Here is an 18,869-nt window from a genome sequence, read left to right on the forward strand (position 1 = left end):
AGCCAGGGACAGTGCTCAGGCCCTGAGTCCAAGGCCCAGGACTGGCCAAAAAAAAAAAAAATAATAAAAAAATAAATAAAAGGTAGGAAAAAATTCGTAATCAATCAGGCCTTTCTAGAAATAAATGACACTCTGTTTTAACATAAAGAAATTTTTAAAGTTTTTTTTTAAATGGTTAGCTGACTCAGCTTTTTCATCCTCCCAGACAAATTTATGTCTAGGCAGAGAGAAATATGAAAAGGATTTGGGAAAACAAACAATCAAATGTAGCTGGAAGACTGGTATCATGATTAATGGATTTCATAAGGATTGCACTGAGTTCACGTACCCAGGGAATAGTAACAAACTGCTTTTCCCCCCTGGTCCTGCGGCTTGAATTCAGGACCTGCGCCTCTGCTTTTCTGCTCAAGGCTAGCCTTCTATCACTTGAGCTACAGTTCCACTTCCAGCTTTTTTTGTGTGTGGGGGGGTGTAATTTGAGTGGAGATAAGAGTCTCACAAATTTTCCTGCCCCAGGCTGAAATCAAACCACTATCCTCACCTAAGCTTCCTGAGCAGCTAGGATTACAGGTATGAGCCAATAGTGCCCAGCTTCTTTTCTATTGTTTCAAGAAGAAAACATATAATGACAATTTTTATAATGATGCTATATCAATTGAATTTGTTAATAGCATAGAACAAATTTTGAGGAAAATAAATCCATTATGAAACTTGTTCCAGCAGAATTTCCCCCATACCTTCAAATGAATTCAGTCTTGCCTTGAGGGGGGGGAAAAAACCAAACCCACCATCAATAAAAGAAAGGTTCAAGTTAGTTAAATCAGCAGGCAAATGCCAGTAAATGAGTGATTTGACAGTGGAGGTAGGTATGAGGGGTAAAATTTACCTAAAGGAAAAAAGACATGTGCACACACACATATGCACACATACATGCATGCCCATGCACCACACATAACTGAATATCCATACTAACTTTAAATAGTATGGATGGGGAGAAGGCCCCATTCACATGACTTTGTGCATGTCTATATAAAAGAGAATCTGACACACTACATACCACAGTCACTCTTGTACAAGGGCCAGCCTGACTTGCACATAGACCCAGAAACAGATCCACAGCCTTCTTCAAGAGATGCTGGTTCTATAGGAATGAGTAGTAGCTGCAGGATTATACTTCTTAATGTGCAGGATGTTTTTTATATTGCTTTTCTTTTTAGAAATCTCCCCATTCCCAGAGTATTTAATTGGGTTCTGGAAAGATTAACTGTAACTCTTCAAATAGCTATGACTCAGAACAGGAGCTTCAAGAATTAAAACTAGCAATAATATGGCCCTTGGAAATTAGGGGTAAACTATTCCTGGATTAAAAATTTTGGAGGGTGGAGGGGACAAAACAAAAAAATCAACAATGAAGAATTCTGGAGAGAGATGAAAGGTGGTCCAGAAGTCAATATGAACAAAAGAAATAAGCATAACTTAAAGGGGCTTCAGGTAAGAGTCACTGAAACTGAGTTTGCTGACCTGAAGAGATTGCTTGGATGCAGGAGACTGAAAGAAAGTAACTGATAGTATTACTTCTTGAGAAGGCTCAGCTAGGAGTGGTGTGGTGGGTACTGATGGGGTGGGGTGAGGTGGCATCAAGCCTTAGGCTCCATACTGCTCCTAAGGTTTCTGTTTGCCTGCTTTAGAAGGAAAGGGTGCTAAAGCAAAAGGATCAGCAGCAGGCACCTCTGTAGTCCTGGAGGAAAGTGATGTGATGGAAACAGAGCCAGCTATTGACTGCTTATTGGTTTGTGAAACAACTTTGTAGGCCGCAATGGGCTGAGCTTCTGGACTTGGCTCGTCGTCTGGACTATAGTGACGGGAATATTTGGATAAAGACTGGGGTCGGAATGGTTTGCCAGCCACAGGGCTTGAGACAGCTTCTTTCTGGGGTTGAGGTCCTTTGTTTCTGTCATTAGGATGGACCCCTGATTCCATGGAGGATCCTCTGGGAGAAAAGCTGTCAAGATGGTCTGCTGCTTGCACAGGATGGGAGGGGAGGTTAGATTGTTGCACAAAACCAGCTAGGGAATACTGAGCTTGGACAGAGGTGTATACTGCTCTATCAAGACCTGAGAGAAGAGGAACATCACCCGTCTGACTGAGGAGACCTGCTGGCAAAGGCAGCTCCTGGGAGGCCTGGGCAACTGGTAACTCTTCCATGCTCTTCTTCTTGGTAAAAGGAGCTCTTAAGAACACGTCCACCTCCTCCGACTGGGAAGAAGCCACATTACCTTTGGAGACAAATGGGGCTTTGGAGAAAATGTCTGTGTCATCTGTTGGAATCCTTGAGCTCCTGAAGGGAGCCGTGGCAAAAACATCTGGCTCACTGTGACCATCAGTGGCTGACTGTGTGAGGGGCTGGAACTGATTCTTTCTTCCACCTTGTACCACTTTTGCTTGCTCAGTAGAGACTTCAGATGGAGTAAAGGCAATGGCTGCTCCCAGCTTTCCCTGTGGAGGCCTACAGCTCTCGTCTTCTTCTTCAGACTCCAGGAGGAGAGGTCGAGACCCACTGCAGTCTAACATGTCTCCCTCCAGGTCAGTCCCTTCCTCTTCACTGCTGTGGAAGGAGCTGTTGCTTGAAGGACCATCTCGGGCCAAGTAGTCAGATTCTAAGTTGTTCTGAGTCTTTGCACCAAGTACTTTGGAGGGGTCTGGATACAGGGGAAGGCCTTTCATGCCCATTGATTCTTTAAAGTGCTCTACAGTAATTACAGGGCAGGGATTGGGCTCTCTCTGGAGACCTGGAAAAGCACAAAGTGCAGAATTAATGTGTAGGTCAGTTCAACTCTTTGGGAACATTTAATGGTCAACCCGCGGCAGAAACATTGTGGGACCAAATAATGAATGTTGAAAATGGAAAAGGAAAACAAAACAAAACAAAAAACTCAAGCAAGGAAATTGCACACAGACTGGAACACAACCAATCACTACCTCACAATTTTAGAACATGATAGGCACATATGCAGGAAAGGAGATGAAGATGTTAGGCACACAGACATTCAGCATAACTATGCAATGCTCCTACTGGTGGGGTCAGCCCCGGACACCTGCTCTACCTGGCACTGGCTCACCATGGAATGAAAACAAACCCAGTCACTCATCTCAACATATACCATGACAGTTTTGGAAACAATGTCTGAGGAGGAACTAACTCAATTCAGTATCTTGGCATGTGGCCATTTACTCCACAACAGAGGATCAGACCCTCTGAAGAGAAGCAGAGCCAGAGCGTGGCTGCTGGATAAATGCAAATTTGTTTGATGATTTACATCACAAGCACTTTCACACAGCACAGAGTGCCCAAATGCAAATACTGAAGGTAAATAAAATAAAAAATCACCTTCAACTGGAGTTAGCCTGGAATTTTGTTTTCAGTCTTCTCAGCAAAAATCTCCTTTGCTTAAATGAATCCATCATTACGTTCTTTAAGCAGGAGTAAAATGAATGGGTAATTAGGAAAGTATAGCGAACTCCAATAGGTGTCTACAGCTATCTAGGTAGAGGTGCCTCAGGGTACTCTGGCTTTTAAAATCAAATAGACAATTATCAGAATGCAAGAGAGCTTACCTTCCAAGAAATATTAGCAGGTTAGAAGTATGTCATTGGGCACATGTTAGCAAGAGGGTAGGAAAAAGGCATATGTAACTAAACAAGAAGAATCCAAGAAAGGGCAGTTGAGGGGAAAGGGTCTCTATCATTTAATCATGGGCTCAATAAAGAGATACCACTGAAGTTTCCCAACCCACCAGGATAAAAATATTAGGTACAAGGATTTGGACCTCTGCACAGATGGAATTTAAGCATCCCCTCCCCACATGGGCCCTTTTCCCTCCTGGGTAAACCATTAGCTTGTAGAAATTTCTGCTAAATATAGTATCCCCTGCTCTTGAATTAAACACACAGAACACAGGACAAGGCATCAAAATCAGTTTATTGGGAAACCAGTCATTTAGAGAGACATTACATTGTGAAGAGAATGTAGAGGGGTCTAAACATCTTATACAAAAATATTGTGTTTTTCTGAATCTTCTTTTTTTGCAATTTTTTAAAACAGTTCTGCCTTTAATATTATTTTCAAGAAGAACAAGCGGTTTTTAAAAACTCATTTTAATTTTCCTATCTAATGGTTTGAATGCATTCAAGTGGATTCCAAATTCAAATTTTAAGCTATATTCTATAATATTGCCAAATAGCTTTCTGAATAACATATGAAGGATGCAATTTTGAAGAGGATCAATCTTTTCTTGCACTACAACTTTAACAAAACTGTGCATTTAAATATGAGGAAAGCATCAATGAATAGGAAATGAATGGAACACCTTCTCCTTTGCAATATGTATGGACACAATCCCAATTTCTCAGGCTAAAATACTGGACAATACTATACTACACTATACTATACTTTACTACACTGAGTCTCAAGGAGACTCAGATGATAATTTGGGTTGGGGAGGGGCAAACATTTTCGGAAATGAAATTCACCAACTCCTACAGAGGTAGGAAAGAATAGCAATAGTAGGATAAAGTTTTCAGTTGCCAAAATTAGGGCATCTTCTTAAACTATCTTAAATGTTGATGTTATACTAGGTTTTGAAGAAAAGCAAAATATCTTTCAGAACAAAATTAATTTGGAAAATTTAGCCAAAACAAGGAGTAATTCTACCATTATATGGACCAGTAACAAAAGTGAATACGACTTTGAATGGAATCAGTGCTCTTGAGAATTTAAGTTAAGCTTAGCCAAAGCCACTTGAGTACATATAGGCACTTCCAGAAAGCAGTAACTATGTATTGACTCAGAAGTTCTTTAGATATCTGCAATGCTAGATTACATTTGTTGTGTCTGAGGGCCCAGACTGGGGCTTGAACTCAGGGTCTCAAACTCTTGTTCAGCCTTCCCTCCTCATGGTTGGTGCTCTACCACTTGAGCTATGCCTTCAGTTTTGGCATTTTGCTGGAGATATGAGTCTCTTGGGTTGGTCTGTGCAGGCTGGCTTCAAACTGAATCCTCAGATCTCAGCCTTCTGAGTAGCTGAGATTATAGGTGTGAGGCACTGGCCCTCCGCTGCAATGCTACATTACATTTGGAGAGCTGTGAAGAACCAGGGAAAGAGGTTTATGCGTGCGTGTGTGTGTATTTGTGTGTGTGTGTGTGTGTGTGTGTGTGTGTGTGTCCATCCCCATCCACCCCTGTCGAGTACACAGCATTAGACAGGTCAGAGGAACAGGCCTAACCCATCAAAATTATTTCTGTCAAAAAGGAGGCTTTGGTCAAGAACCCAGGTAGAAACTTCTTCAACTCAGAGTATATGTTGAGACCTTCATAGTGAGTAATGGGATAAGCCATATTTAAAATTAGTAACAATGTTTAAATTTTAGTCACAAAAGCATCATAATATCTAATCTCCTGTTCTTAAAATAAGGACTACAGCCATTCCCTACTTCTCTTTCAGTATTAACCTGCCTTGAAAGGCTGGAAAAGTACGCTCAGTAGATTTTCCTAAGAAAGCTAAGTCTCTCAACCTTCCCGTTCTGTTTGGAGGTCCAGAGAAATGGGGTCAGAAAGTAACCAGATTTGCAACTCTCCAGGCCTATCCCCTCAAGGCCAAAGAAATTATGGAAAATGTGGTAAAGCCCGTATTTCTGTATGCCCAAAAGCAAACAAGATCCTGCTGACCATTAAGGATCTTTGGGGGGAATATGTAAATGTGTTCTTATGGGAAAAGCTGTATTTGTTGCATTAATAGACTTTGTATGTGAACACAGCCTTGTACAGTGACAAAACATGCCCATGGCAGTCTGCTTAGTAAGTAATAAAGGAATCACACCAGCTTAACTTCATAATTTAGTCTCATTTCTCTGTTAACCAATGGAACATATAGCAGATATGGCCACAGAGTTCAGGGAATTAAGCTCAGGATACGGCTATGTAGTCTGCAAAAGGTTCCTACTTCTCATGGAGCCTAAGGTAGACATTTTGTTGTCACTCTCATAGGCCTTTTGATTTTGTTTTATCATATCAACTTAAGCGAGTAAACAAAATATTTTTCTTTTTTTTTTAAACAAAATATTTTTCATGCTCTGATCCAGTACTGTGTGTCAGGCTAAAGCATACTTTTCAAAACTCCTAGGGCTAACTGTATTAATCTATTCAAGGTTCCAAGCTACGTAGATTTTATTAAGAACTCATGTGGCTCAAGAAGTAACAGAAAAGTCTCCAAAAGTAACTGATGGGTTGGCAACTATCCTTCCTGTCCCCTATTAACTTCTTTTTCTTCTTTATTTTTTGCCAATCCTGAGGCTTGAACTATGAGTCTGGGTTCTGTCCCTGAGATCCTTTTGCTCAAGGCTTTTTCTGTGATTTTATTAGCAATAATAGTCTCATAGACTTTCCTGCCTGGGCTGGCTTCAAATCATGATCCTCAGATCTCAGCTTCCTGAGTAGCCAGGATTACAGGTGAGAGCCACTGTGCCCAGCTCCTATTAATGTCTACAGTAACTGAGAGTGCTGGATGATTTGGGATGGAATGACTCTGGAATTTTCATTTGCATGACATGGAGTACTATCAGAGAGAGCACTCTGCAAAGAATTGAAATCTTAAATTTCAGGCTGGATATTCCTTAATAAAATATGCCAAAGTTTTACTTTTCTCCACAGCATGAGATAAAAAAGTTACAGGGAATGTCAAAGTCAAAAATCAAAATAATGAGTTGGGAGTACTGGGTAGCCTTGTACAGTAGTTAGTGAACAGCAAGCCACATTTTCTTTCACAGATCTTCAGAAATCTGGCACCAATTGAAATTCAGAGTTTTGTTTGTTTGATTGTTTTGTTTTTGTTTTTTGCAGAACCAAGGTTTGAAGTTAGGGTTTTCATGCTCGTTGGACAGGAGCCACATCTCCCTAACTTTTTACTTCTGATTATTTTCTGAGATAATGTCTTGTTCTTTTTGTGAGCTGGCCTTGAACCACATGGTAACCTCCTGAGTAGCTAGGATTACAGGCATCAGCTACCATGCCCAGCCTGAAATTCAGTTTGGGGGCCAAACTAATTACTTCTATGCACTTTTGGCTTCAATTGCAAACTTAAGTATTTGATTCTGTTGAATAGCTGCAATAAATCCCAGAACTGGAGGGAGTCCAGCACTGTCTGGTGATGCTGTGTCTCTCAAACCCAGGGGGCAATTAAATGAGCAAATTCTTGCTGGGCACAACACTGCTCTTGCCAACGCACAATCTTTAATTAAATTGGCTTGGGTATGGAATAAATTGAGGGTAACTTCAAATCTGGGCCTCATTTTATAACCTCAGGTCTGGCCAAAGTTTGCTCACAGGTATGTCATTCTGTTTAGACTACAAGAAGTTTTATTCTTGGCCATGACTCATTATAATGTCGCTAGTATATTTCTCACATATGTCCACTGTACTTACTGCCACTCAACAATGTGTTTAAATTCTTTCTGCAAAAGTGGGTTTTCAGCTTAGGAAAACAAGCAACTACTTTGTTACTTACATTTCTAAACATCATGTCATTTGAACAGATAGAAGTCTTTATTCCTCTGTATGTTCACATAAGAAATGTGTTTACACATTTGTCATTTATACAATACTTGCAAAGCAATGTTCAAATTTCACATTTGTACTGTTCAAGATACTTCATATACATCTCTCTGTCCTCTTGGGGAGGAGAGATTAAAGTCCTATGGTAAACATACATCCAAGTGACAAAGGGGAGGGTATTAGGTGGAGTAGAATGCTCACAGGAAAAAAAAAACGAACAACTAATTAAATTCAGGACACTACATGGAAGTGGGAACCAAGCAAGTGTCTTCTATTTAGCAATTATCACCTTTTGATAACTTTGTTTGCATAGGTTAGCATTCCCCTAAGGAGACTCCCTCCCCCACCTTAGTGAAAGGAAACACATGAGAAACTAAATAGGATCTTGTTACAGATTATTTGACCTGAATATCTGGAATTCACTGCAGTTCAAGAAACCCAAGCACATACAACTTGATGAACATTTCCGGGGGGAGAGGGCTAATTTTGTATTGGTAAAATTAGTCTCTAGAGAGAAATACAAGATAGCTTCTAAATGTAATTTTTGTATTCTGCCAGGCAGCCTCTAATTTATGTAAATCAGCAAATTACATATATTATGTAATGCCATCAAATATTATTATATCCCCAAATTCCAAGTCCGTGTATTGGACCTTGATAATCTTACAGACTAAAGTTAAAAGACTCCTAGAAATCACAGAAAAATCTTATCACAAGAGATTTTATTTTGGCTCAGGATTTCTATTTATTTGTTCAGCTAAACCGGAATCTCTTATTTCCCTAGCAGTACTAAAGATAACCATTCCTGATCTGGGGAAGGTTTATGTTAGTACGAATCAAAATGACCAATTACCTCTCAGTAGAGAAGGAAATCAGTATTAAAGCAAAACAGGAAACTTTATTCTTGAGAAAAATAGATTCTTTTCTTGAGGTTTTCTCCAATTATTAGTGACTTAAGTTCTATAATTCTAATGAGAAAAAGCCATGTCCAATATCGAATGACATGAAACAAAGTGACAGCACTTCAGAAATAGTTTTAAATTCATGTCTTTGCATTTTCTACACCATAAAGACCAAGGACACATACAAGTTCCTTTACTTAATGTATTAAAGAAATTAAGCTTAATCATGTTCACTTTCTGTTGGAAAATGTTCACTTTCTCTGGAAAATGTGTGGATTTTTACTGTTTTATTGGAGTGTTTTTGCTTTTTGGGAATAGCTCAGCATTACTCAGAAGCAGAAAGTGGTAGAAAAAAGCAGATCGAGAAGGAGAATATATTTTCAGATAATGAAATACATACAAATTAGATAATAAAACTGACTTTGTGTATATTGCCTTCCTTGATACTATGTCTAAAGATAAAAGTTTAAAATATAATTTAAATGATGCTGGGCTACATCATTAGGATAGATATTAGCATCCTAAGCAAAATCAGATACCTTTGAAGGAATAATATCCAATTAGAAGAAAAAATTCTGTTTAGGTCTGTGAAAGAAACAATTAATTACAATGATTATTAATCACATTTATTTGTCTGTTTTGAGTCTTATCTCCTCTAAGAAAATGTATTTTTAGGAAAACAGAAAATTGAATTCGATTATCTCATTCAAATGCTATAAAGCAAAGCAAACCAAAAAAGAACATGCAGATAATATTCGCCTATAGTTTATAAGCAGATCCCTGATCAAACATTTCAAAAGAATAGAAATCTTCTGGTACTGTTCTATTGGAATAGGTATGTGTGTGTTATTAATAAAGGGGAAATCTATATCCAAAACTTTGTGATGATTTAGGCTTTTATTCAGGTAACTAAGAAAGAACAAGTAGGTTCATAAAAGTACATTATAATTCTGACATGTCAATGTTGGAGAATTCTACAGTAATAGCAGGAATCAAGAAGATAAAGAACATCAGGATTATATAAATCCCTCATAGTCCTTCTAAACATAACAATACAAATTTGGGACCCTAGGCTTCTATAATCTAAAAGACCATGCAGTCCAAACCCATCTCGCAAACAGTCTGCTGAAGATCACTCAGAGTCTGGGCAAGATCAAGATGAAATCTGAGGTGTTCTCACCTTCACCAGGACTCCTTTCTCAGCACCTTCACTTAATCAGCTCAGGTCCCACCCTGTAAATGAAGTCTGTGGACTAGCAGATGGTCTCTAAGGTCTCTTGTAGCTCAGCTCAGTCTGTTGCCCTACAGGTCTATAAATTACTAATATACTATATGAATCTCACATGAACTCTTTTAGCTGAGATGATGCCACAAACTAAGGAAGGCCCAGTTCACTAAATCACCTGAGTAATTTGGTAAATACACGAGTATTTACCAAACAAAACAGTTCTCCCCTTTGGAGCCTTACTCCTGAAGAAAAAATCCAAGATAGTTTCTAGTCATTATCTTCCCCAGGCTTCTCTCACTATCATGTCTGTTCATTTTCATTAACTGTCTCCATTAAGCTTTATTGAGCCAAAAGTCTAGATAATCTATCTCAATGTAATTACTGGTAATGCATAAAAGGAAGTATAGAGAGACACTTATCTAATTTCTAAACTGTACTCTTTAAAGTTTCAATTAAATTGAGAAACTAGATATTTCATTATATTTCTAACGTGTGAAAAAATCAAATATGAAAACATAGAACTAAACATTATCCTTATTTAAAAATAAACATTTCTCTCATTACTTTATACATTCTTTCTATAGCCAGGAAAAGAACATAATTCTAATCTGCAGCAATTTTCCTGTCCATAAAGGGGTAAACCGAGTCCTATTTCCACTGCTAGCCAGCCACAGAGAACTTTTCATGGGCAGGAAACTTGTGTTGTTCTTACTTTGGGAGAGCTCATTAGCTCATTAGTTTCAGCCAGCACAGGAAACAGTTAAAGTCAGAGGACGATTGAGTCAGACATTTCTCCAATGCTTTTCATAGGCTGCTCTCACATTGCGATGCTGGCCCTCCAAACTACAGTGGTTGCAGGCTCTCGTTGCTGCTAAACTTCTCCCCCCTCCTCCCCTTAAAGTGCAAATGTGAGGAAGAAACAAAAGTACTAGATAGCCAACAAGCCAATGGATTTGGGATTTTATTTGTACAAATCTGATCAACTAAGGATTTCCCTTTTGACCACAGACAGTGGCACTTGAAGAAGAGAACAAGAGGGTTCTCTCTGTGCCCACTTCTGTTCAAAGGGGTGATTTTATAAAAGTGCTTTCCATGTAAGGAAATAAAATACACTTTAAACATATACACAGGGTGACCATGAGGCATGTAGTCAATGTCAGTGCAGGGGCCTTTATTTATCATATAAACAGTAGTCTAAGGTTAGTGAAGAACTATCTTTTTGATTTTTTTTTTTAATCTACGAAGCCAAGGAAACCAATTGAGCATATTCTGCAGCCATCAATTTAAACACCAGAGAGAAAGAAAAGTAAAGTAGCTACAGTCAAATTGTGCCCAGCTGGTCAGTACACATAATTCTGATTATTGGAAAAAAACAACATGCTTATCTACAGAGACAGAGGACTTGCTGAGAGCTTATAGCAAGACACGTACTCTACTCAAAATAATTCCCTATGTTACACTGTAGGATTGCTGTGTGGTTACACAAGGGAAAGAGATCGAAACCCTGTACAGACACCTGATATTGGACTTGAAACGCCAAGTGGGAACAGAACTATTCAGTGTCTTCATTTATACACAATTTACAATATTTGAATCAAAATAAAAATCACAAGAAAAATACATCTGTTTCTGCTACAATTCCTTCCCTTTCCCATCCACCCCCCGCCCCGCCCAAGTGAAAAGTCTTCTAATAAAAGGTATCATATTACCACCACTGTCTTTGTTTTGGTCTAATTCTGAAATCCCAGCATGGGCCAGATAACATGAAGAGGAATGGTAATATTTAGGATTTGTACAACATACACATTGTATCCAAGGATCTCAAGTACTTGCAGTCATGTCTCCAGATCTGGGAAATCACGATTCAATGGAAGCCAGAAAGCTGGACGAATGCTGAGCAGGTTGCGTGGGGTGTAAAAATCCCTCAGCTAAGTCTATGGTCAAACAAGGTCAAAATTGGTTGGCTAGGACTGGCCTCTATTTCTCTTCTCAAATACATATAACGGGTCAGTTTTACCCTCTCTTAAACCATACACTAGTCTCCAGGCTACTGCCTGGAGTCAAAACAAGCTGAAGTTATATCCTCATAATTCATCAAGATTAAAAAGTAAATGCAGGGAAACACATTCATCCACAACTGGCCAAGGGGGCAGGGGCAGGGAGGATTTGATCTGGGAGGCCATTCCTAGCAAGAATGAGACAAGCGTGTCGGTTCAATTACAATTAAGCTTTTGGTGGAGTCCAATTCCAGCAGAGGTGAAGCTCATGGAATCTAGTGCTTGATTTAGGATAATGCTATTGAAGAAGGGCAATGAGTAAGCACAGCAAACTAACAGGGAGGAACTGGCCAAGGAATATATCTGGAGGGCCAAGTGATTTTCTTTCCTTATCATTTCTATAGGAGAAGGCAAAGGTAGGAGAAAGGGCTAATGGGCCCCTTATTTGCAGAATTTAAAAAATCATTTTCTCATAACTCCGTAATGAAACTGTTAGATTACGGTAGGAACGTTACAGAATTGCATCTGCTACTGGGTCACCGCTACAGGTCTATGAGCTGATCCACCAGCAGCAAAGACCTGGCTAGGTTGGGAAGACTGGACTCAGAGCTCCCACTGCTGTTTCTAGAGTGCCCACCTGGAAGTGGAGAGATAGGAATTCAGTACAAAACACAGAGGGTTAAGGTTTAGATGTGCAGAGCAAGCAGAGGAGAAACAGAAAGAAAAAACAAAAAAGAAAACTACAGAAGCAACATTTTATATTTGCAAACTCTTGCATGTTGATTTTTAAACATAAAAATTAGCTATTTACCACCACCTCCCACCAGAAGCTCAGGCACTTTTCACACTAGAGAATGAGCAGGACACTTCGCAAAGTTACTACAAGCTTTCAAACCCATACATATTTTGCCTGAGAATTTCTGTTAACATCAAGCTATTTTCCCTGTTAAAAGTAAAGATCAATTTTTGCTTTTAGTTATTAAGACTCTACAAAAAGAACATGCTTTGAAAATAAGTAGATGGTCCTATGGCAATTCAGTGTTTATGCCATGTTCAAAAATTTTTAATCCATCAAAGAGGAATAACCATGCTCCATAAATGTCCAAAAAGATGTGGCTGATACCACTGTTAATCTGTTTGGGAAGAATAGTTATTACAGAGTGTTATAATCAAGATAAAAATGTTAAGTGCTTTTGATATATACCTTCATGTTTTTACTGACTGAAGATCACCTTTTTGACTTGATAACTTTGTAAAAAAAACGAACTTTTGGTCAAACTATTAATACTTCTTTCCAAACAAACACAATCTTCACTCAGGTGTTAAAATTCCACTTTCCATATCTCTGGCTCTATCTACACTGGTCCAGTCTGCAATACGTGTCATTCCATGCCCTCCATTAGATAGATGGTGATGCTCACTACCACCGTGCAGGTTAAGTACATCACTATTTCCATGAAAGCTGATGTCAAGCTCTTCTCTTTTCCCCAACCTCCTTCTTACCTTGTGGGTTTTTGGTTATCAGTACGGGAATAGGGTCAAACTCATCTTCTGCCACCTTTTCGGAGCCCTCAGGGACATCAAAACCTGAGATGAGATTACTATCTTCTGCAGCTTAATACAGAATGCAAGCACAGAAGCAGAAACAACAGAGATAGAGATTAACAAATGAGAGAACAGGAAAGAGACACAAAGTTCCCACCAAAAAACAATCAATGTTGTTCTTAAAGGTGAAAGTGCTTATTTTTTAAGAGTTGAAATGAAAGTAGTGAAACTGGAAAACAGGCATCAGAATGGCCATGTTAAGACTTTCATAAATGACTAGGAGATGGATTTGGGAAGAATTCTCCCTACTAAGTAGAGAATCATTAACTGTAATTGTAAAGTAACTTTCCAACTTCACTGACAAAGGCACTGGAACAGGTCATTTATCTTTTTTATTGGCTAATAAGGTGGCTTGGCTAACCAAGTTAAAAAATTCAAAGCCAAGGTATGCAGGAAGAGAAGAAAACAAGCAGTTGGTTAAGAAGCAGGCACAGCAGAGGGTGTATATCTAGCACATGTGAGGCTCAGAGTACAATCCCCAGCACCAGTTTCTTATGTGCCCCTTCAAATCAACAACAACAGAAGAGAAATAGCCATTGTGTACAAAGCCAACAAAGTACTTCTGCTCTATAAATGGAAAAAAAAAAACTTTCAAAGAACTTAGGGAATTCTGGGGCATAAGATCACATGCACTCTAGCAGAAATTTGTTAGAATATTCTTCTCTATCCTAACTAAAGCCACCTTCCAGCAAGTGCTATCTTGCTATCTTGCAAGCTCTTCTGTAATTACACATTGCTGCTGACACACTCCTGCTAAGACATAACTATACTCTATACAAACTTCATTTTAGTGTCCTCAGGAGTAAACACAAAAACTCAGCTATTATACCACTATAAAGCATAAGCTTAATTATTTTTAGTCATTGCTAGAGGCTTACTTCTTGAGTTCCCTTCAGAAAAGGCTTTCACTATTCCTTTTCTAGAGATCTACAAAACTTCTTCACTACTCAAGCACAGAAATAAGTTCAGTAAATGCCTATGTGTAGTATGCCAGGCATTGCACTTGTCACTATCACACACTTCTTACTGCACAGAACTTGGTTCAAGCTTCCTTTGGCAGCAAAATTCCCAACCAATACCAATCTAAGACTAAGAAGTAAAAATTGTAGATTAGAAAGAGAAACTCAATGATCAATCATGACCTAAAGGTGAACTAAAATAGAACTTTCACAAGTTCAGTCTTTGGAGACTGGTATTTAAATACTTAATTTCTTTATTATGACCATCAGTACTCAAAATCCTTGAATTAAGATTTTTTTCTCTTTTATTTTTTGATACTGGGGATTGAATCCAGGACATTGTACTTGCCAGGCAAGAAGTGTGCCACTGAGCAACATCCCAGCCCTTGAATTAGATTTTATCATATTAATAACTACAGTCAGTGCTTGGCTGTTAAGGAACCAGGCTATAAAAGGTTCCTGGGATACTGTACTCAGGTTCTTGTCAGAAAATAATACCTTCATCAATCTGTTGCCTAAGGCTTAGTAGATATTCTGAGAGGTATTATACAGTGGCTAGGAGTACAAAGTAACGCTTTTATATAAACAGGGATTTCAAACATGTCCTAGGACTTATGGTAAGGGAAGCTCTCAGAAGTCCCTCAATTCTCTCCCAGGAGTACATGGTATGCCTTAGAAGAAGAAAGAATTTACCTTTGTGGGCAGGAGCAGAGATTGCTATAGGGGCAAACTCTTCCAGAAGGTCAGCAGTAGGGTTAGAAAGCAGAGAACAGTCAAGCAGAGAATCTTCCCCAGTGAGAGAATCTGAGTCCAGTTAACAGCATTCCAGGTCAATGAGGGCATTAAATGACATACACAACAATACCATGAGATTAGGTCTCAGCCTTGAAGTGTCTGCGTTTATAGCTTATACATACAAGTAAATGCCAGAGAAAGAAAATCAAAAGAAACATGAAAAGCTTTCTAAATTTTAATGCATATAAACAGGTACTTCTTGATTGCTCTAACGTTTACATACATGAAATAATTTTTAGTTTACAAGTTGCTTGTTAAACAGGTTTGTGACTTAAACACCAGTAAAATGTTAACAAGCCAATTCTCAGCAGTTATTACTAGGGAAAAAGGACTTTGTAATTAGGGTTTAGTGACTGGCTATACAGTGAGATTTTGGAACTACCTGTTTTATAAACTGTGATGAGATTAAACAGTACCTTGGAAAACTACCAGTTTCCCATTGAAAATACCACTTAAATATTCTTTAAATTTGAATTGCTTCTTTGAACACATAATTTGCTTTCAAGTTAAAGAACAGAGGGAAAAAATCTGGGCACAGGTGGCTCACAGCTATAAATCTTAGGTACTCAGGAGGTTGAGATCTGATGATAGTAGTTTGAAGCCAGTCCAGGCACTAAACTCTGTAAGATGCTTATATCCAATTAACCACTGAAAAGTGGGAAGTGAAGCTCTGACTCAAGAGTAGAGCACTATGGGGGCTGGGGATATGGCCTAGTGGCAAGAGTGTTCGCCTCGTATACATGAAGCCCTGGGTTCAATTCCCCAGCACCACATATACGGAAAATGGCCAGAAGTGGCGCTGTGGTTCAAGTGACAGAGTGCTAGCCTTGAGCAAAAAGAAGCCAGGGACAGTGCTCAGGCCCTGAATCCAAGACCCACGACTGGCAAAAAAAAAAAAAAAAAAAAAAAGAGTAGAGCACTAGCCTTGAGCATAAATTCAGGGACAATGCCCTGGCATTGAGTTCAAGCCCCAGGACTGGCACACACAGAAAATAAAGAATAGAGGGAAGAAATAACCCAAATTTTAAGCATTTGTTTTCTGAGATGGTTTTCTAGAAGAAACACCCAAGTGAGGGCAAAGGAAAAAAAAACACTATTGGGGGCAATTTTTTTTACCTGGATAAATTTATTGCCATGCTCCCTAAATGTCTGTTTCTATTCCAAGTCAGATAATTAGACACTGGTCAAAGTAATTATGGACTCAAGGCAAATAACCATTACTAGATCTGTTTTTATGGAAAGTTGCGGATTCCCAACTTTTCACAAAACTCAAGACAAATTTTTGAAATTAGGGTAGATGGAACACTGGATCCTAGCAAGAATTCAACTTTGCCTATGAATTCCCTGTAGCTAATGAAAGCCTTATGCTGGAAAAAGAATGTCAACAGACAAGAGATGAACTCCCCCAGAAAGTGTTGGTACTGACAGACAGGAAAGCCTCGCAGCAGTCTGGAGGGTTAACACAGCTGTACAGATGAGAAGAGGAGTTCTTTCATTAACAAGACAGAGGAAACCTGTCACCAGTAAAAAGAGTATTGGTTTCCTTCTTGAGGTGCAGGTGATTAAACCCAGGGACTTATGCATGCTAGGAAAAGAAATCCCATTGCCAAGGCAGGCCCAGAGATTACACTAAGAAAAATATGGCTTTAATACGTGTATATACAATATCCAGGGTACCAAAATCAGTTACAGTGACATCAGGGGTAAAGCCATGGGAAAGACAAAAGAAAAAGGGCATAATTTCACATGGTATGTTGAAAATAACAACAATAAGAAACCACTTGTTTACATAACTTGGAGTTCATTTTGCTTAGCATCATCTTATGTGTTCATATGATCTTCTGCTAGGATTATCCTAGACATGTACTAATTATTCCCAATAAAGGAAACCATAGAGTCCATGTTTCTTGGAGTCTGGCTCACTTCACTTAGTATGATTTTTTTCTAAGTCCTTCCATTTCCTTATGAATGGGGCAATGCCATTCTTTCTGATAGAGGCATAGAATTCCATTGTGTATATGTACCACATTTTCTTGATCCACTCATCTACTAGGGAGGGGAAAGGGAATACCAAAATCTAGAGACAAAGGAAAAAAAAGACAAACCAATGCCAACAGCTATACTTACAAAACTATATGGCGTAAACCAACTGTACAACTCATGGGGGAGGGAGAGGCTGGGGAGGCGGGAGGCAGGAGAAAAATGAGGGAGGAAGTAACAAATTGGATAAGAAATGTATACACTGCCTTACGTATAAAACTGTAATCCTCTGTACATCACTTTAACAATAAAGAAATGAAAAAAATTAAAAGAAGAATTTCTCAGAAAAAAAAGAAAAATATGACTTAAAAAGTGTAAAGTTCTGGGCATGTGGCTTAGTGATAGAGTACTTGCCCAGCATGCATGAAGCCCTGGGTTTGATTACTCAGCATCACATAAATAGAAGAAGCCGGAAATGGCGCTGTGGCTCAAGTGGTAGAGTGCTGGCTTTGAACAAAAGAAGCTCAGGGATAGTGCCCAGCCCCTGAGTTCAAGCCCCAGGACTGGGGGAAAAAAGTGTAAAGTTCCTTAGCAAGGGGTCAGGATCATGTACTCAACATCCAGAGGCTGGGGCTGGAAGAACAATTTAGAGCATTCACTCTAGGAGGAACTTATAACCAGGTTTATTCTGCATAGGTGGCATCTAGCTCTGAAGGATCACTCAGTCCTAAGCTGCAGAGCTGTGTGACTGACCTGTGCGGTTTGAGGTCACAGACTCTGTCTGAGATGGGAGGCGCTGGGGAACTGGAGGCTCCAGTCCTGGTATGAGACTCTCAACAGCAACGTCAGCTTTTTCTTTTGTAACAAGGCATTAAGAAAGGGAGGAAAAGGTAAGGGAAAGAAAGTCAGAAGGCTCTTCAGGACATTCTATGGCATCTCTCCTCTACAGTTCTCTAAAATGCCAATTTCAAGCAAAAAGTAAATCAAGAGTAGCTGACCTCATTTCTGTGCTTGGTGAGGCCCGGTTTCACTGATTGAGCATGAATATGCAAGGTTAATCACTGTGCCAGTTTAGTGATTACCAGCTCTAATAGATAAATACGGTATGCAAGCTACTCAAAGCAGCAAATCTCCTCCATGGTAGAATAGATTTGGCTAAAAGGTATCTTAATTTCTTCTGATAACTTTGCTCTTAAGGAACAAACTTGGGGTAAATATCCTCAAATCCATCCTCTAATCTAATGCAAAAGCTTCCAATCCATCCCAAAGTCCATCCATTATGTAGCTGGGGGAGGTAGTCTCTAGCTCACGGTATCTCATAGTTGGAGGCCTATCTTTTGGTAGTGTCATGACTCAAGAGTTCTGAGACTTTGTGTCTAAAGCCTAACAAACTCTTCCAGAGTAAAAAGGCCTTGGACAATCTGTAGGTTTTGCCTGCCTTGATGATGAAACACAGGAAAACATAAATGAGTAAGCAGACCAATCATTTAGATTCTAATTCTGGGACCTGACCACTGGGTATAGTACTTTCTGTTACTGATCCTTGGTACACAAAGGGTGTTTCTAAAGAAGAATCTATTAAATCCCATTAATTTCAATGAAGGTGAGGCTCACATGAAAATGGGCCATCAAGTTTTTGTAACTGAATTTCTCCACATTCTTCCTCATTCATTATAAATTCACTTGAGAAATCACATGATTACCAAAAAAGCCAAATGTTACAGTGCTGTGTCCACAGAAAACAGAGAGAAACACTTCATTTACGTGGAGTGATAGTGAAATTAAACAGCTTTGATT

General features: G+C 39.1%; 1 protein-coding gene across 8 annotated transcripts in view; it reads right to left on the reverse strand.

Annotated features, from left to right (window-relative positions):
* Window positions 1-539: 539 nt before the first annotated feature.
* Aak1 (AP2 associated kinase 1) overlaps window positions 540-18,869 on the reverse strand; it is a 163,674-nt gene continuing 145,344 nt past the window's right edge. For 2 of the 8 annotated variants that reach the window (XM_048352658.1, XM_048352660.1), the window contains 3 exons: window positions 17,826-17,927; window positions 13,237-13,347; window positions 540-2,789 (listed from right to left, as the gene is read on the reverse strand). In XM_048352658.1, coding sequence (XP_048208615.1) covers window positions 1,663-2,789; window positions 13,237-13,347; window positions 17,826-17,927 — 1,340 coding nt within the window. In that variant the 3' untranslated portion in view covers window positions 540-1,662. Of the gene's footprint in view, window positions 2,790-11,122; window positions 12,371-13,236; window positions 13,348-14,990; window positions 15,102-17,825; window positions 17,928-18,869 lie in introns of those variants that run through there. The other 6 variants (XM_048352662.1, XM_048352659.1, XM_048352664.1 and 3 more) reach the window with 4 other exon arrangements.

Source organism: Perognathus longimembris, chromosome 8 (genome assembly GCF_023159225.1).
Source record: "Perognathus longimembris pacificus isolate PPM17 chromosome 8, ASM2315922v1, whole genome shotgun sequence".
In the NCBI taxonomy this organism is placed as follows: domain Eukaryota; kingdom Metazoa; phylum Chordata; class Mammalia; order Rodentia; family Heteromyidae; genus Perognathus; species Perognathus longimembris.